Source organism: Mustela putorius, unplaced genomic scaffold, assembly GCF_011764305.1.
Source record: "Mustela putorius furo isolate JIRA1106 unplaced genomic scaffold, ASM1176430v1.1 tig00000275_pilon_pilon_pilon, whole genome shotgun sequence".
Taxonomy (NCBI): domain Eukaryota; kingdom Metazoa; phylum Chordata; class Mammalia; order Carnivora; family Mustelidae; genus Mustela; species Mustela putorius.
Genome location: NW_025421341.1, coordinates 7,570,024 through 7,588,769, shown reverse-complemented (window position 1 = coordinate 7,588,769; position 18,746 = coordinate 7,570,024). Strand labels below are relative to the sequence as shown.

The 18,746-nt window shown below is 37.6% G+C and overlaps 1 protein-coding gene across 10 annotated transcripts in view; it reads left to right on the top strand.

Moving 5' to 3' along the window:
• ALS2 (alsin Rho guanine nucleotide exchange factor ALS2) overlaps positions 1-18,746 on the top strand; it is a 75,911-nt gene that overhangs the window by 20,085 nt on the left and 37,080 nt on the right. For 6 of the 10 annotated variants that reach the window (XR_006606348.1, XM_013062311.2, XM_013062309.2 and 3 more), the window contains 7 exons: positions 1,292-1,649; positions 4,299-4,467; positions 5,263-5,359; positions 10,118-10,195; positions 13,066-13,248; positions 15,124-15,295; positions 17,186-17,366. Coding sequence is in view for 8 of the 10 variants with exons in the window: in XM_013062311.2 (XP_012917765.1) it covers positions 1,292-1,649; positions 4,299-4,467; positions 5,263-5,359; positions 10,118-10,195; positions 13,066-13,248; positions 15,124-15,295; positions 17,186-17,366 (1,238 nt within the window). In the remaining 2 variants the exon portion in view is untranslated. Of the gene's footprint in view, positions 1-1,291; positions 1,650-4,298; positions 4,468-5,262; positions 5,360-10,117; positions 10,196-13,065; positions 13,249-15,123; positions 15,296-17,185; positions 17,470-18,746 lie in introns of those variants that run through there. The other 4 variants (XR_006606349.1, XM_013062310.2, XM_013062313.2 and 1 more) reach the window with 4 other exon arrangements.

Here is an 18,746-nt window from a genome sequence, read left to right as displayed (position 1 = left end):
AGAGTGATGTTACTTCTCAGCAAGTTTTTAGGGAACTTTGGCGCCAAGGAATTAATAGGCTTTGTATTTATCTTTTGCTTGATATGGCATATTTGTTTGTTTTGTTGAATATTTTAATTAAAGACTCCTTTGCTCCTCTGAATTTAGTATTTAATTCAACAAAATGTATTGAGTACCTACTGCAATCAGGTACTGTGCAGGAAACGGGGATTATTTCCTTTAAAAGAATCAGAAGTCAATGTTAAAAAATTTGTTTTCATTTAGCTTCCAGTTCAGAACAAATTAAGGAATGTATATATACCATTTGAGACCTTTGTACAGCCTAGGAAGTAAATTTTTTGTAGTGACTTATGCTGATAAGCTAAAAGCTTTTTCTGTGTGTTTTTAGTAGTTACATTTAATGATTTTCCTTTAAACAGTGGTGCTTGACTGCTCAGAGTAAGTTTCAACTGATCTTTTACTAAGATACTAGACAACTTTAGTTTGACTTTCAAAGAGAGCTATGAATAACACAGAAAACACTGGTCCCAAATGTTTAATTATTAACCTACCACATTTACTTTATCATAATGAGAGCAAAAGTAATCCTTCAGCTGACATAGCCCATGGATCATGGAAAATAACACATTCATGAGGCAGTGGAAGGGCTTGAACTTGAGAGCTTAACTTGGGGACAGTTATATACTGCCTATGCAGTATGTATATAACTATAGGTCAGAGGTATAACTTCGTTTTCTGCCTGTATATATAAATATATAACAGCTAAAGTACTTTTTCTTAAATATTTCAGGAAAAGCCTTTTTTAGACATACTTTTTTTCTGGTATTTCTTAGTAGCAACCTGTAAATTTTCCTAGAAGCGATCAATAATATTACATTTAATTATTTTTTTTTATGTACTGTTAAACCTTTTCAAGCTTATATCCAGGGCTGTTATACATTGTACCTCATATGAAACGCTGTGTTTTCCAGACCTTTCTTTCCCTCTCCCCTTCTGTGCTTAATTTTATTAAAGCAGCTGGGGCTTCTGTTTGAATAACTTGGAAAAACACAACACTCAAACAAAAGGAAGTACTTTTGATAAGGAGCTGTAGTTTGAGTCCTCATTTCCATATGATATGTTAAATCCAGTACGGAGAGCAGATAATACCTTTAAGTTAAAGATAGAAGCCCTTGTTTCAGATTCTTAAATTTGCAAATAGTGGTGGTTTTTGTTAAACTTTGTTTTTATTGATTGCTTGTTGTATAAGGGATTATATTTTTATATACTTTTTTATGTGTGTATATTTTAGCCTCTTGTAGAAGAAGCAGTTCCTAATCTTCACAGCCCACCAACCACAAGCACCTCAGCCCTAAACAGCCTAGTAGTCTCTTGTGCATCTGCTGTTGGTGTGAGAGTGGCTGCTACATACGAAGCTGGGGCCTTGTCTCTTAAGAAAGTTATGAACTTTTATAGTATGGCCCCTTGTGAACCTGGAACTCAGGCAGGCAGTAGTTCCATAGGCCCAGAAGGTCTGAAAGATAGCAGAGAAGAACAGGTTAAACAGGAATCCATGCAAGGAAAGAAGAGTTCAAGTCTTGTGGATATCCGAGAAGAGGAATCAGAGGGAGGCAGCCGGAGACTCTCCCTCCCTGGCTTGTTGTCTCAAGGTAAGGAGATAACCAGGTGAAAATCCAAGATGCTCCGACATCACATGTTATATTATTATAAATCCGTAGCTCTCCTAATTGCTAACTGACATATTCAAATGTCAACAGTTATTTAATTTTGGTGACTTGGGTGGTTTAAAAAGAAAGTTACATATTCCTCTGCTAACCGTAGAACGTAATTTTTTTGTGATGTCTGCTTTTGCTTCTGAACCTTACTATGAATCTTATTTTATTCTGGAATGCAGTGACAGCCTCTGTATATCCTAGTTTGGGGCGTGTAACCCAGAGAGATGAAGTTGCAGATGTGACTGTGGTTAAGTGGGAGGGTCTACTGTATTTGACCTCAAAGTGGAGATAATTTAAACTTCAAGAAGAGGAAAGTTCATTTTCTGATACAAATAGCAACAAACTTCTTAGAATATTAAGACCGTTACCCAGTTGATTCTTCAGCATTTCTCGGTTGGTTTAGGAATCTCAGTTCTCTCCACTTTTGCTTCTCAAACTGTGACCTACGGACCCGAAACAAGAGCAGCAGCATCTGGGAATCTGTTAGACATGCAGGGTCTCAGGCTTCCCGCCAAACTTACTGTATCGGAATGTGCATTATACCAAGATTCCCGGGTGGCTGGTGTGCACAGTAAAGTTGGAGCAGCATTGGATTTAGGCCAGGAGTTGGTAAACTTTTTCTGTAAACAATGAAAGAGAAATATTTTATGATTTGCGGGCCATGTGGTCTCTATTATATAAATACTCAATTTTGCCATCGTTGCTTAAAAGTAGCCGTAAGTAAAAACAAATGAGTAAGGCCGTATGTTCCAGTAAAACTTTGTTGTCAGTGGGCTCTATTTGACCTGTGGTCTATGGTTTCCAGCCCTCAGTCTTTACACCATTTTGTACAAAGTTCTAAAATGGGGAATCCTACCTTTCTTATCTCCTTACTTAGGGCTCAGTTGTGCCACAGAGTACTTCTGTTACCCTGTCTTCTATTTCTTATTGCCACTAGATTTTTAGCTTGCAAATAAAGCCCTTAGTCTTGATTGACTGCTTGTCTATAAAAAGAAAGCCCATGGATTCTGTCAAGTCTGAAGGAGGACTTTGTGCCAAAATTGTCTTGTTGTGAAATGTCCTTTCATATTTGTAGCATAAATATATTTGAGATCTCCTGGAACCACAAATGTGGAATATTGATTTTTGTCACGTCATTAGGTCATTGAAATATGCAATACTGCTAATAGATTTTTTTTCCTTTTGGTTAAATTTTACTTAGTGACCCAAAGTATCTTTATAAAAATTTTACATGCACTTTTTTTTAAAAAAAGATTTTATGTATTTATTTGAGGAAGAGACAGTGAGACAGAGCATGAGAGGGGAGAACATTAGAGGGAGAAGCAGACTCCCGGAGGAGCTGGGAGCCTGATGTGGGACTTGATCCCGGGACTTGATCATGACCTGAGCCGAAGGCAGTTGCTTAACCAACTGAGCCACCCAGGTGCCCCTACATGCACTCTTTTTCTCTATTTTAACCTGAAATACATCTTTGAGGGAACTTCAAGTAGGTTTATTTGAGTGTCTGTGTGTATAAATGGATGGCACATTTATCAGAAAAGATGTTGATTTTAGCCAGTGATGATCACTTTTTTGTGCCCTCAAGTTAATGACCAAGTCTGCACTTAAGCGACATTTGATGATTTTCTTTAAAACATATCCTGCCACCAAATCAGTAACAACATTTACATAGTGTTACGTGTCGTTATTATAATTTTAAATACTATAAATGATTATAAAGATATTTTAAAACATTAAGTCCTCTATAAAATAATTTGAAATAGGCAAAATTCAAAAGTTATTTAGTACTTATATTCATAATCTTTTTCCCACCATAGAAACTTGAAAATTTTATATCTAAAGTAAGTCCTTTATTACCATGTTTAAAATATGTTTGGGGGCACCTGGGTGGCTCAGTAGGTTAAGGCCTCTGCCTTCGGCTCGGGTCATAATCCCAGGATCAAGCCCCACATCAGGCTCTCTGCTTGGTCGGGAGCCTGCTTTCCCCTCCCCTCTCTGCCTGCCTCTCTACCTACTTGTGATCTCTGTCAAATAAAGAAATGAAATCTAAAATAAATAAATAGATTAAATAAAAAATATTTAAAATATGTTTGAACTTAGACCTTAACTTGGAAAGTCTTAACTTTTAACTCTGCTTTGAAATGGGAAAAATATTTGTCAGCCTTAGCGAAGTATTTTGTTAAGCATGTTCTGTAGAATACGAATTCCATAGGATGTCACAAAGACATTCTGTGTAATAAAAATATTATACAGAAAGGGATTCTGTGACCAAATGCTTGGAAGTGGGGCTAAGTTAAATAAATCTAAACAGGCCTTTTAATTGCAGGACTTGTCAGGGCCTTTAGCTTGCTAATAATGTGTGTATGAATCTATAGGGCAAGATAGTGTGGAGGATAGAATGTAGTAGGCAGCATTCATACCAAACTCATCTCACTATTAAATCCCCATTTTTGCAGAGAACCTATAGAATATGCTTCACAAATACCACGTTAGTGTATTTCTTTGAAAAATCAACATCTGGTCAAAATGATATCTTTTTTCCCACCCATCTACTCCCTCATTCCATCTCTGGTTTGTTTTCAGTTTCCCCCAGGCTCTTAAGAAAAGCTGCCCGGGTGAAAACACGGACAGTGGTTCTGACTCCTACATACAGTGGAGAAGCAGATGCACTTCTGCCTTCTCTGAGGACAGAGGTGTGGACCTGGGGGAAAGGGAAGGAAGGACAGCTGGGACATGGTGATGTTCTGCCTCGGTGAGTGCTGGCTTTGTTCACGGGTAGAAGTTGGCATTAACCAATAAATCTCTCTCCTGTGAAGGCAGTGTCATGTTAGCCTTGAATTTGTACCTAATAATAAAGGACTTCAATATCTTTGGTGTACTTTTCCATCTCTTTGATGTATATTCATCTTGGAACAGAAAGTGATGTTTGGGATAAGATTGTATTTCATCAGGATACTTAAATAACTCAAATTTTTAACTTAAAGAGCCAACAATTTTTTTTTTTTTTTTTAACCTGAAACATGTCCTTTGTGGCTTCCAAAATAACTGTAATGGCAATATTAAACCATTAATGTACATCAAGGAAAAACTGTTGTTTTATTTAAGAACTCATAATGTTAACAAATTAGATATTTGTGAAAGTGTGTAAATGGGATGATTATCTAAAATAGCCAGTTAATGTGAATGTCTCCTTGTAGCAAAGCGGAAGGCAACTGTAGCTTTAGACAAACAACAAAAAGACCTCTCTGTGGCTTTATAGTTCATTGTGTCCTAAGTATATTCTGCTGTAACAAATCAGTTAGTTGTTTTTGATTCTTAACAAATTCTGAACTATGTTAATTAGTGACTGATGGACAGAGATTAAATTAAAACCATCCATAATCATTTACAATATTTAGGAGTAAATTGAACATATATTTAATATTTTAATGCTTTCTTTTGAAATGTTTATTTTTACTTGAAAGCCCTTGCTCTATAATTTGAAAAAGGTCATGATTCTTTCTGAGCCTCCTTACTTTGAGTTTGTGTGTGTATGTTTTTCTTTAAGGCTTCAACCACTGTGTGTAAAATGTCTGGATGGTAAAGAAGTAATCTATCTGGAGGCAGGTGGTTACCATTCTCTTGCACTTACTGCGAAATCCCAGGTAGGAAAAAATGTCGAAAGCTGATCTTAATTTTGTGGAAGCTTAACATGATCAAATTAGACCTTCATTTATTGAGTCTCTGCCGTGTGTTAGGCAATAATGCCATATCTCATTTGATCTTCCTAATATTTTACATCATTTTGCATTACCTCTGTTTTACAGAGGAAGAAAGTAAGGTTTAGAGAAATTAGGTAACTTGTGTAAAGTTACACATATGATAGGAGGATTGATTGAACACTGGTCTACCTAACAAAGGTTTTTATAATGTGTTCTTATCAAAAAATAGAATTCAAGATTTTCCGGGATATTGATGATTTTTTTTGTATTGATGAATTTTTATGTTTTTTGATGAAGAAAATCTATGATAAGACACTAAGAAAAGAAAACAGGTATTTTTCTTAAAGTTGTGGGACTTGAAAGTGACCTCCAGAATCATTTAAAACCACACCATGATAAATTTTATTTATATCATACATCCAAATACATAAAGTAGTTGTTTTAAGTTGGTTTCTTTTCTTTCTTTTTTTTTTTTTTTTTTTTTAAGATTTCATGTATTTATTTGACAGAGAGAAATCACAAGTAGATGGAGAGGCAGGCAGAGAGAGAAGAGAGGGAAGCAGGCTCCCTGCTGAGCAGAGAGCCCGATGCGGGACTCGATCCAGGACCCTGAGATCATGACCTGAGCCGAAGGCAGCGGCTTAACCTACAGAGCCACCCAGGCACCCCTTTTTAAGGATTTTTATATAATCTCTACAATCAATGTGGGGCTTGAAATCATAACCCCTAGCTCAGGAGTTGCACACTATGTGGACTGAGCCAGCCAGGTGCTCCTAAGTTGTTCTTAAATGTAGTCCTAATGATTCTTCATCAGTCCCTTCATCTTATTAAAAAAGTCAATAAAGAAATCTAAATTCTTAAATATTTTAAATTTCACATACTAGGCTAGCCAAAATGCTAACATAGCTCAAATAAATAAATGAAAATATTAGGAAAGAAAAGGATAATTTATTGTTATTAACACGATGAATCATTCAAAAGACTTTAAAGTAAGAGGTTAGGAAGACGGTCAGTTACAAAACAAACATGAAAGTTACTAGCTTTTTATACATATAAGGTAAAACAGAAGACATAGGGAAAAAGAAGCTGTTCACAGTGGCAACAAAAGTATTAGGAAAATAAGAATATTTTTAATAGGAAGTGTGTAGATCCCATGTGATACAAACTCACAAACTCTTCTGATAGGTTATAAAAGAAAATAATAGAAAGGGATTTTTTTTTTTTTTAAATTTTAGAGAGAGAGGGCGGCAGGGGGCGAGGGTGAGGGGCAGAAGGAGAGGGGGAGAGAATCTCAAGCAGGCTCCATAGAGCCCCAGCTTGGAGCCCCATGGGGGGCTTGATCTCACAACCCTGAGATCCTGACCTGAGCCAAAATAAAGAGTCAGACACTTAATCCACTGAGCTGTCCCAGGGCTTGGAGATTTTTTAAAATTTTATTTAATTTATTTATTTATTTAAAGATTTTATTTATTTATTTGACAGAGAGAGATCACAAGTAGGCAGAGAGGCAGACAGAGAGGAAGGGAAGCAGGCTCCCTGCTGAGCAGAGAGCCCGATGCGGGACTCGATCCCAGGACCCTGAGATCATGACCTGAGCTGAAGGCAGCAGCTTAACCCACTGAGCGACCTAGGCGACCTGATTTTATTTATTTTAAAAGATTTTACTTTTTTTTTTTTTTTTAAAGATTTTATTTATTTATTTGAGAGAGAGACAGTGAAAGAGAACATGAGCGAGGAGTTCAGAGGGAGAAGCAGACTCCCCATGGAGCTGGGAGCCTGATGTGGGACTCGATCCCGGGACTCCAGGATCATGACCTGAGCTGAAGGCAATCATCCAACCAACTGAGCCACCCAGGCGCCCAAGATTTTACTTATTTTAGAGAGAGCCCATGAGCAGGGGGAGGAGCAGGGGGAGAGGGACAAACTCAGTGTAAGCCTGACACAGGCCTTGATCTCACAACTTGTGATCATGACCTGAGCTGAAATCAAGAATTGACTGCTCAATTGACTGAACCACCCAGGCACCCCCTGAAATTTTATTTTTAGGTGGAAAGAATCAATGTTGCAAAAATGCCATTTTCCCCTAGGTCATTAAATATTTCAGTGTAAGATTTACAGCTTGATAAAATGATCCCAAAACTGTTCCAGGAGAATAAATACAGAAGGTAAATCATATAAATTCTGAAAAAGAGGGGCGCCTGGGTGGCTCAGTGGGTTAAGCTGCTGCCTTCAGCTCAGGTCATGATCTCAGGGTCCTGGGATCGAGTCCCGCATCGGGCTCTCTGCTCGGCAGGGAGCCTGCTTCCCTCTCTCTCTCTCTCTCTCTCTGCCTGCCTCTCCATCTACTTGTGATTTCTCTCTGTCAAATAAATAAATAAAATCTTTTAAAAAAAATTCTGAAAAAGAACAGAAAGGAAGGGTGAGAATTTGCCTTATAAAATATACTATTAGGGGTAACTGGGTGGCTCAGTAGTTAAAAGTGGGTTAAAACCTCTACCTTCAGCTTAGGTCATGGTCCTGGGATCCAGCCCCACATCGGGTTCTCTGCTCAGCAGGGAGCCTGCTTCCTCCTCTTTTTCTCTGCCTGCCTCTCTGCCTACTTGTGATCTCTTGTCTGTCCAATAAATAAATAAAATCTTTAAAAAAATATATACTATCAGACTACAAACAAATGAGTGAGATAGAAATATACCTGTGGACTAGAAATAGACCCAAGTATATATGAGAATTTAGTATATGATAAAAGTGGACATTTTGTATCAGTTGGGGAAATAAGACTGCATATTCAATAAATACTGTTGGAACCATTGGCTTCTTATTTGCAGAAGAAAATTAAGAGAACCACATATTCTACTTCTGGATGGATTAAAGATATAATGTTAAAAAATAAAACCTTACATGTGTAAGAACAAGTTTGGGTGTTTCTTTTTCTTTCTTTCTTTTTTTCCCCCAATAACCTTAGGAGTAGAAAAGGACATGATACCAAAACCAGAAGTTAGAAAGTAAAGATATGTTTGTCTACCTAATAATTCAACGCTCCTAAATAGCAAAACTGCTACACACAAAATTAAAATACATAACAAACTGGGAAAAAACTTTTGTGATATATGTGATAAAGTGTTACTGCTAAAGATACAAAAGAAAAATTGTCAAAGGGTGCTTCTATTCAATTCATAAAAGAGCTAGAAATGACCAGCAATGAATGAAAAGATGGTCAGCCACTTAGCAGACAAATATAAATGAAAACAACAGTAAAATATTTTCTCACTTACCAGATGAACAAAGATCCCATTTAATAGTGGGTGCTGGTGAGGGTGGAAGGAAACCTAGAGTGCTGGCAGGAATGTACATTGGAGTTGGCTAGAAAACAGTTTGTCGGTATGTATCAAAAATCAAAATATACAGGTTCATGGACCCAGAGTTCTTTGCCTAGGAATTTATTCTAAGATATGCAAATATGTATATTCAAGGATTTTTAATATTTTTTATTAAAGAATTAGAAATTATAAACAAATATGGTTACTTTGTTAGGTATTTTATTAAACTACACCTGCAGGGTTCTGCATAGTTATTCTAAATGATGTCGTAGGTTGGGGCGCCTGGGTGGTTCAGTTGGTTAATCGTCTGACTCCATTTCAGCTCAGGTCATGATGTCAGGGTTGTGAGATTGGACCCTGCCTCTGGCTCTGCACTTGGTGCTGAGTCTGCTTGAGATTCTCTTTCTCTCTTCTTCTGCACCTCCCCCTGCTCCCATGCTCTGTCTTTCATAAATAAAGAAAAAGAAAGAAAGAGAGAAAGTTGTAGCTCGATACTTACTGACAAATGTCAAGGAAGAGCATTAAGAAAAACATCAGGTTGCAAAACAGCATTGTGTTTTGTGTCTACGTTATATACCATAAACATTAAAATTTCTAGAAGTATGTATGTGAGTGTGTTCCCAAAACAAAATAGCAGTTGTCTCTAAGTGGTCAGTTCATCAACTGTTTCCGACTTCTTTTTGTTTCTTTGTTCTGTGACAGTCTTGTACAGTGACAATGAATAGCTTTTAAAGCCGGAAGAAACCAAACCATTTGCATAAACATGGTCACTGTCATCTAGTTTCTTTTGTCTGTAATGGAGCATAGGTACTTGTGTACCTTATACATAACTCTTCGATAACTCTTTGAGTATGAAAAGGTGTTCTAGTGATTTCACTGTACTCCTGTCTACAGAAAAATAATCAGGATTAATTTTTCTTCATAGCATTTACCTTTTTTATCACCTTCTTTGTAAGAGGCAGTGTAGGATAATTCCTGGGATTATATCCTGACTTGGCCGCTTATAAATTTGTGACTCCTCTGAGCCAGTTTCCTTATCTGTAAAGAAAGGATTGTCTTGAGAATTAAACATTAATTAATACAAACAAAGTGTTAACAACAATGCTGGGCTGGTAGTAAACACCTGAGAAATGATAGTTTTTGTTAACCCTTGGACTCTATCTATGTACTGTTTGCTCATTATCTCTGGCCTTATTTAAAGATGAATTTTTTAAGTATTTTAAAGAATGTAAGTGATATGTGTATAACTATTGGGAGTGTGTGTGTGTGTGTTTATACATACACACATATATACACGTATATATGGATATTTTGTTATAGACATTCAGAAATGACATGTAGTCAGATTCACAACTCTTACCACATTTCTATGATTTTGTAATAGGTTTACTCCTGGGGAAGCAATACCTTTGGTCAGCTTGGGCATTATGATTTTCCAACAACAGTTCCTCGTCTTGCAAAGGTACTTTTGAGAACTTGGTGATTTTTATAGCAACTTATTTCAGAATTCTAAGTTATAGCACTTTATATATCTCCATTTTGTGCTTGAAAAATTAGTAGCATCCTGTATTTGTGACCTAAATTCATTTTGGTATACTTAAAAAAATTTTTTTTATAAAGCCATGAAGCCCCTTATTTTCAAGCTAAATTTTTTTTAATAACATGTTTATATTTCTTTTGTTCTTAGCTTCTATTGTTCATTGAATATTCATATTCCTTTGTCTTTTTGTTTTTTAAATAAATGCAAAAGTTTTTTTTTTTTTTTAAACAAAGGATTCTAGGACTGTGATATTGACTTCTGAGCTTTGTACCACCAAATGATGCCTACTCTGACTTTTCACTTAAGTTTGATATTTATATAACATTATTTGTTGGTGGTATTTTGCGGGGGCGGGGGCTTTTGTTTTTTGTTTTTGTTTTTTTTTTACATATGTAATCCTAGTAGTAAAGCTTTTTTGTAAATCTTTTCATTTTCTATAGTGAAGCTAAAAGTATAGATGATTTCTTCACTGTTGTATAAATTGCTTTTGGTTTACGCAGTGCTATTCCGAGGTTGGTAACTTCTGGTCCCTTTGATGCAATTCTAGAGGACTATTTATCAATCTTTTTTTCTCCTCCAAAACTGTGTGGAAATACTAAATTTTCATCAATGGTGTTGACTCCTTATGTGGGATTTGTTTTTTTGGAGGGTAGAGGGCCGGGAGTTATACATGGCAGCAGCCTAACAGAATGAGATATGGAGCTCATCCTTTTGTAGTTTTTTTTTTTTTTTTTTTTTTTTAAAGATTTTATTTATTTATTTGACAGAGAGAGATCACAAGTAGGCAGAGAGGCAGTCAGAGAGAGAGAGAGGAGAAAGCAGGCTCCCTGCTGAGCAGAGAGCCCAATGCGGGACTCGATCCCAGGACCCTGAGATCATGACCTGAGCTGAAGGCAGCGGCTTAACCCACTGAGCCACCCAGGCGCCCACATCCTTTTGTAGTTTGATTCTGCTATCAACCCAGCCCAAGACATGCTCCCTCTACTGAGAGCAGCAGAGACAAAAAGGGTGGTTATGTCAAGTTCAGGAGCACGATTGACATATAAACTTCAGATAATATATATTACAGTAATGCATGTTTTCAGGGTACACTGTGATCCATTGCTTCATAAGACTTAAACGTGCTGCCTTTCCTTCCAGGGAACTTCATTTCCCAGAGAGGAAAAGACTTAGATAAAACATTAGGCAACAGTTATTACTTTCTAGTTCCAATCTTAAATATTTTCACTATAGAGCATTTCAGTGGTAAGCTATTCAAACTACTGATATTATATAACAAAAAAATGTGGTAGATCATTGTTCCTTGTTTTTTACTTCAATGAAATAGATTGTACATTTATTCTTACCAAGGAAAGTTCTGTAATAGGATGGAGGCCCTGGAAATCAAGTTTTTATGTAACTCTGTACAGTCAGACTAGAGAGAATAAGATTTTAGTTTCATTACTCATTAACTGTACAGATAAAAATTACAGCATCAGGATTTTTTTTTTAATTTGTGGGAAGGATGAGAGAAACATTCTGATGTCATTTTAATTAATCTGTGAAATAAAAGTCAAGGTAGAAGGAGATCTGAATTAGTTTTGATTAGAGACTAGTAAGAAGACTTTTGTCTCCTGCAAAAATTGTAATCCATTCCTTACAGAATTAACAGGAAGCCAGTTATTTGGAGAGCCTGAATTTGAGAAGATAATTTCATGCCAGAAGGGGATAGCTATGAAGTAGTGGAGACATGTGCACACACTCACACAGTCATCCATTCACCTAGGATTTGGAGCCTGTCTAGACACAAAGAATCAGACAGATAAGAGGGTTTTTGCTTATCAGTATTGAAGTCACAGCTAAAGCTGGGGCTGGTGGTTGGGGCAGGAGTTTTCATAGCAGAATACTTTCTTCAAGTGAAATCTGTGTAATCCCATACACAAAATGGATAAAGCTAGAACTACTTTAGTTGAAGGATGGAGAGGGATGGGGCAGAGCCCTGACACCTGCCTTTCCATGGGGCCTCCTGAATCACCACGTGAAATCCTGAGAGGATTGAAAACCATTGGTTTAAGGCAGTGGCTCTTAAACTTTTGCACACATCAGTGTCAAACCAGATGGCTTTACCCCAAGTAGCTCTGTGGCTTGAGAGTTCGCATTTCTAACATGTTGTAGGTGTTTGCTGCTACAAAGACTGCTTGTTGAGAACCTCTGATTTGGGGATCCCTGTAGATGGGCTTTGAGGGGGCCTTGCCTGTTTCAACAGCCTGGGAGTTGGTACAGTGAAGTCACATCAGAGAGGTAGTGAATTCCAAGTAGGACAACTAAGTTTTAGCACGCAAGAGTCTAGTTGGCTAGAATGCACTTGTGCCTTGTTAGAATTTTTTTCTTTTTGATTTTTGTACACACAGTTGGATATGAATGGACAAAGGTGTGTCCTAGCTGTCAGAATAGGGCTCTAGAAGTTTCTGCGGCTCCTAATTGTAGTACAGCCTAAGTCTTAAGTCTTATAGAGACTTCCAAAAATAACTATTAAAAATTAGATCTACAGTTTATCCTTTTTAAATCCTAGTTTTTCAGATTTTTATAGAAACAATCCAGTTCTGAATTTAAAAGCTGAACACAGGATTCCTTCTTATCTATGTGTCTGTGCTGTGGTTGATAGGGCACATTCGTGGATGAGTTTTGCCAGTAGAGATATTAGTGACTGTGCACCCACATCTGTTTAACCCAGCGTTTCCATTCTGGTGAATCTGAATTTCTGTTTAATTTATTCTTTCATCTTGGACAGATGTATCTTGCTGTCATTACAGGTGAACAGTGAAAATGGAGTTTGGAGCGTAGCCGCAGGCCAGGATTATTCCCTGTTTTTAGTGGATACAGAAGACTTCCAGCCTGGGTTATATTACAGTGGCCGACAGGACCCTGCAGAAGGTGACAACCTTCCAGAGAATCACAGTGGTACTAAGACTCCAGTACTTCTCTCCTGTAGTAAGGTGAACGGGCATTGGATCCTAAGGCCTTCCGTAACACATGAGCAGTCTTTTGGTTTGGTTATTATTTGTATGTATGCCTGTTATGACTTGTCTTTGTCTACTGGGTTTAAAATGGCAAACCCTGCCCATCCCCCCTTCTCCTTACCTCCTTTTCCTGACTGACTTCTCTCCACAGTGCGTGGCACCATCAAGTACACTATATAGTTTACCCTTTTTGGTCTATTTTTCTGCCCTCAACTATAAGATTCTGAAGAGTAAAGATTTTAGGTGCTCTCATTCACTGCTGTATCCTTATAGCAAGTACTTTACAAATACTCATTGAATTAACACCCTCATGTAGGAATATTAAAAACTACATTTCACAATGAAGTTTCCTAACTATGTTCATGGAGCCCTCAGAGGTGAATTAGAATAGAAATGGAGTAGATGAGGTTTTTAAATTTTGTTTTATTTGCCAAAGATTTTATTTATTTGAGAGCGAGAGTGTGTGTAGTGGGTTTGGCGGGGAGAGGCAGAGAGAAAGGGAGAAGCAGACTCCTCGCTGAGCAGGGAGCCCCACAGAGGGCTCGATTCCAGACCTTGAGATCATGACCTGAGCTGAAGACAGATGTTTTACTGACTGAGCCACCCAGGCATCCCTGGAGTGGATGAGGTTTTAATTGTAAATGGGAAGTAAAAATGTCAAAAAAAGATGGGCTCATGGCAGACTGGACAGGCCACCAGCTGTGCTTCTCTCCTCTGTTAACTTGTTTTATTTACTGCTATTTACTCTCTTCTTTTTCATTTGTTGATTTATATTTCTTTGCTTTCCTACTTCCTATCTCTTTTTCATGAACCTAAAATGGCCTGTTCCTGGTTTTCTTTTTTTCTCATTAAAGTAACTCATATCCTCAAAGTGCCATGATTTACCTTCAAAGCTAGTACATTCTGGATTTCTTATTCTTACTGGATAATACAGTCTATGGATTTTTTTTTAATCTTTCATATTTGTTTTTCTGGGTAAATGCATAAGCTATGAATGTATAGGGAAAAGTATTTCTTGGTAAAGGCAACACTGGCCAAGATTTGGCTGCTGACCAATACACAGGCTGTTATTTCCGATGTACTCGACTCTTCGTAGTTGCTGGCCCTTGCTCCACATTCCCCATGAAAGATCCCACAGTCCAGATAAATGAGGAAATACGCTGGTGAGAGGAGTGAGGCTTTAGTATGTATCATCAGTTACCATGGATATTAGTCTGCGTGGTCTGCAGCTTGGTTTCCTGGGTTTATAGTGATCTGTGTATACACTGATTATTTTTGTCAAGTGGTATAGTGGATAAATGACAAAAAGTCCCTTTTAAAGAAAATCCCTTTATGGTGCACTTTTAAGAGACAAGATAATTTCTAGACCCTTGATGTTCCAGTACACAGTATAGAGATCCTCTGTGCTGTCATTTAGCCTATTTCACAAAAAAAGAGGATCCTGAGACATGTATCTCTATCGTTTGGATCTTTGTATATTTAGGGTGTCTGTGGTTCTAAATACATGTAATATGAAATAAAAGATACTGTGGCAATAAAAGTATAGATATATGTGGTAATACATAGGTCCAGATACACATCTAGAATAATGTTGTACTGGTAAACCAGCTCTAAAAAAAGACAAAACAAAACAAACAAATAAGTCCCGATCTGTAGTGTTTGCCATTTTGGGGGGGTAATTTTACTATTGCCACTTTCAAGCTACGGGTGATTTAATAACTAACTTGCGAAATTCTTGAATGTAAATATTCCATTTGGTTTCTGCCAGCCGATACGAGCCAGTTTTAGCACCCAGATTACTGCTAGTACATTATATTCTATCTTTAATCTTTTTCTCCTCCTCTGTTTCAGCTCGGATATATAAGCAGAGTGACAGCAGGGAAAGATCGCTATCTAGCTTTGGTGGACAAAAATGTTATGGGATATATTGCCAGTCTCCATGAGTTGGCTACTACGGAAAGACGATTCTATTCAAAACTAAGTGACATCAAATCGCAGATTCTCAGGCCTCTTCTCAGTTTAGGTAAGTAGAACCTCCCCCAACCCCCTCAGTTATCAGGACTCTTTATCTGTTCTTCCTGTAGCACAAATTAAAAAAAAAAACTTGAGTTAGGGTTTCTTTCTTTCCATTCTCTTATTTTTGTACATAGGCTGTCAACCACTTACAAACTGTTTCCACTTCGCCAGGAGCCCAGCTGCCCCTGAGTGTTCTACCATTCCCAGAGCTCTTTTTCCCCTGTGGAAATAGGAAGTGGAGCTTTCCAGAATATTCATGGTAGAGAAGCAGAAACAGCTTTGGGAAAGTTGATCTAGGAGCTAGACTTCAAAACAGCACTTCTGGCCCCACTAGTTCTAAGAGATCTTATGTCGTACTACCTGACTTTTTCATTTTCTTGGTTGTAGTTCTTAGAATTACATCAAGTGGAGATTCGTCTGGATTTACAAGTAGTCTCTCAAACTGTGGGCGAGAGCATTCAGGGTCTTATCCAACATTACCGTGAACTGGTTAAATCCGATTCCTTTCATTAGCTGCAGTCAACAGGGAGGAGGGGCTGAAGATGAAGCGATACTACAGCAGAATTGCAGTAGTTCTAGAGGGGGTCTGCTGTCAGGGTACACTAGCTCCCTGGGTCTCCAGGAGGTTAGAAAGGCATACAGATGGAAGTGGGAGAAATGACTCTTGAAGATCAGAGTTCACTTTTTTCAAGAAATTTTGTAGGTTTGGCCTTGTGCGTACAAAACGGAGAGGAAGTTTTTCTCTCTCTTTCCTGTACTCTGTGGCCCCTGTGAGGGCCCTGTGAGGACCTGGAATTCAGATCAATACTGTAGTGCTTAAATTCTGCCTTGTTTAGTAGATCAGTTTTTCCATGTTAAGTTTGCACTGGTTTGTGTGGGTCAGCTCATTTTTATAATGGGAAAACACTTATTTTTTCAAATAAGTAATTTATAGTCTTTCAGAATGTGACCTTTGTAAGTTAGGGTCTGTCTGCATTTTAAAATTTCTTTATTTTATTTTATCTTATTTATTTTTTTATAGCTTTTTTTTTTTTTTTTTTTAAAGTAATCTCTACACCCAACGTGGGGCTCAAACTCATGACTTGGAGATCAAGGTTTGCATGCTCTGACTGAGCCAGTCAGGAATCCTAGGTGGTTTCAGTTTTTATTCTGTTTTGCCTTTTTTAAATGTCGTAGAGTGCCTCTTCTATAAATTCTCTTCCAGTGGGTGGGCATAACAGCACAGGAGATTGGCAGGGGAAAAGCAGCCGTCCCAGCTGGAAGCTTCCTGGATTGCTCTGAAAGAAAAGTGATTTCTGTGTTCTTCTTGCCTCATCTGCTCATCAGCCTCACTGCTTAGAAGTCCTGGAAATTAGGAACTTTGGACTGGGAAAAAGCACATAATCCCCTGGCACCCCCTATAAAGTTCAGAGCAACCTGGTCAGTCTGATTTGAGGATTGCCCTCTCTTCACTCAAGTGTTGGGCTTGTCCAAGGGTCAGTAGAGCAGAAATCAGAACAAAAAGTTGAAAATGTAACTAAAAAAGTGCGCTGAATTCCTGGCTGTCACTTACCAGTTGTGTGAAATCAGATAGCTCACTTCCTTTTCCCCAGCTTCCGATTACTTATCTTCAAAATGGGAGGAGAGTGAGATTTGCCCAGTGGTTCTCATGTTCGGCCTACTGAGTCAGAAGCTATGGGAACCCTGTGCCTGTGTTCGTAACAAGTTTCTCAAGTGACTGGATTCTCTGGTCTCTGAAGCTCCTTCAACATTGTGATGATTTGAGTTCCACAGCTGAGAGTACATCTCAGCTCGTTAAGTATTTTTAGAAAAGGGCGATTCGTCATCTTGATCTTGAGAAGGTGTTCACAGTCATGAGTCTTCAGGTTGTGTCATCATCATCATCACTGTGTTACAGAAAATTTGGGCACCGCAAGCACAGTCCAGCTGTTGCAGGAGGTGGCAAGCCGTTTCAGCAAGCTGTGTTACCTGATCGGTCAGCACGGAGCCTCACTGAGCAACTTCCTCCATGGGATAAAGGAAGCCCGGAGTTTGGTCATTCTGAAGCATGCAAGTCTCTTCTTGGATAGTTATACAGAGCAAGTATCCAGTCCCGTGTCATGTTCAATCTCTGCAGGGTTATTCTGCCAAGGAGAACAGCTCCTTAATCAGAAGAGACTAGATTAGGGACAGTGATATAAGGTAATAGAAATTGCAAAGCAGTATTTTAATCTTAAGCCGACTGTAGTTCTGCATTGCTAAAGTTTCAGTTTTCTTTAAATGGAAAAAAGGTTGAAAAATAATGAATTACATTTCTTTTTGTAGTCTAGCAGAATGATTGATAGTGTTTAATTTAGAATGAAATATTCTTAATTTACATAAAATATACTATAATAAATATGGTTCTTTAGAGAACAATTTCACTTACTTTAGTAAATTATGATAAATTAGAAGAAATAAGTAACTAAACAAATTATTCTAAGACCAACTGCTAATGGTAAATATGGAGTTGTTCCAGTGTCTCTTTTATTGTTGTGTAAATGGAGGGCTTAAAGAGACCACACTATCTTCAAAATAAGGATATTTCCTTAATAAAATCTAGCATAAGTTATCCAAGATTCTTTTAATTTTTTCAAATAAAATATCCTAAGTGTATTTGAAAATTTAAAAATTTATCACTTTTTCTTCATTTATTCTTTGCCATTTTGATGTGAGGCCTAATTTGTTATTTTAATGCATATTAAAATGACATCCGTGCTGTTGATCTGAAGTGAAAGTTTTATTCTTTATTAGTACCTCATCCATTTAGCAAGTATGGACCGACCGAGCACCCACTAAGTGCCAGGCACTTTGTTGTGCTCTAAGATCACACAGCCACAGCCAGGAGCCAGTGAAAAGGAGTTCATGTTCTGTTGGTGTTTTGTTTAGGTTATTTTTAATATTAGTGATGATGTCCATTACTGAAAATTATACAAATAAGAATAGTCAAAAAGATACTTAAAGTTGTCTGCAATTCTACCACCAGAAATAACCATTGTTAATTTTAGTGTACTTCCTTTCAGATTTAGGCATATACATGTGGAGAGATGCATGTGATTTTAATTGTAAGCAATATTGAATATATTTGAAGATAATTGTCTGAGAGGAAGTAGCCTAGTTGCAGTCTCTCGTATTCTTTCAGGCATGAAAAATAACATAAATTGATACCAGTGTACTTTTTATTTTGGCGGGTGGGAAGAGGGAGAGAGAGAATCTTAAGCAGACGCCAGTGCAGGGCTCAGTCTCCTGACCCTGAGATCATGACCTGAGCCAAAACCAAGAGTCAGATGCTTAACTGGCTGAGCCTCTCAGGCACCCCCCAATTTACTTTTTTAAAATAGATTTTGTTTGCATGAGGGTTTCAGCTTTTGCTATTGTAGTTCTTTTTTGTCTTATTTATCTCAATTTTTTAAAAAATTTCTTGTTCTGTGATACTTCAG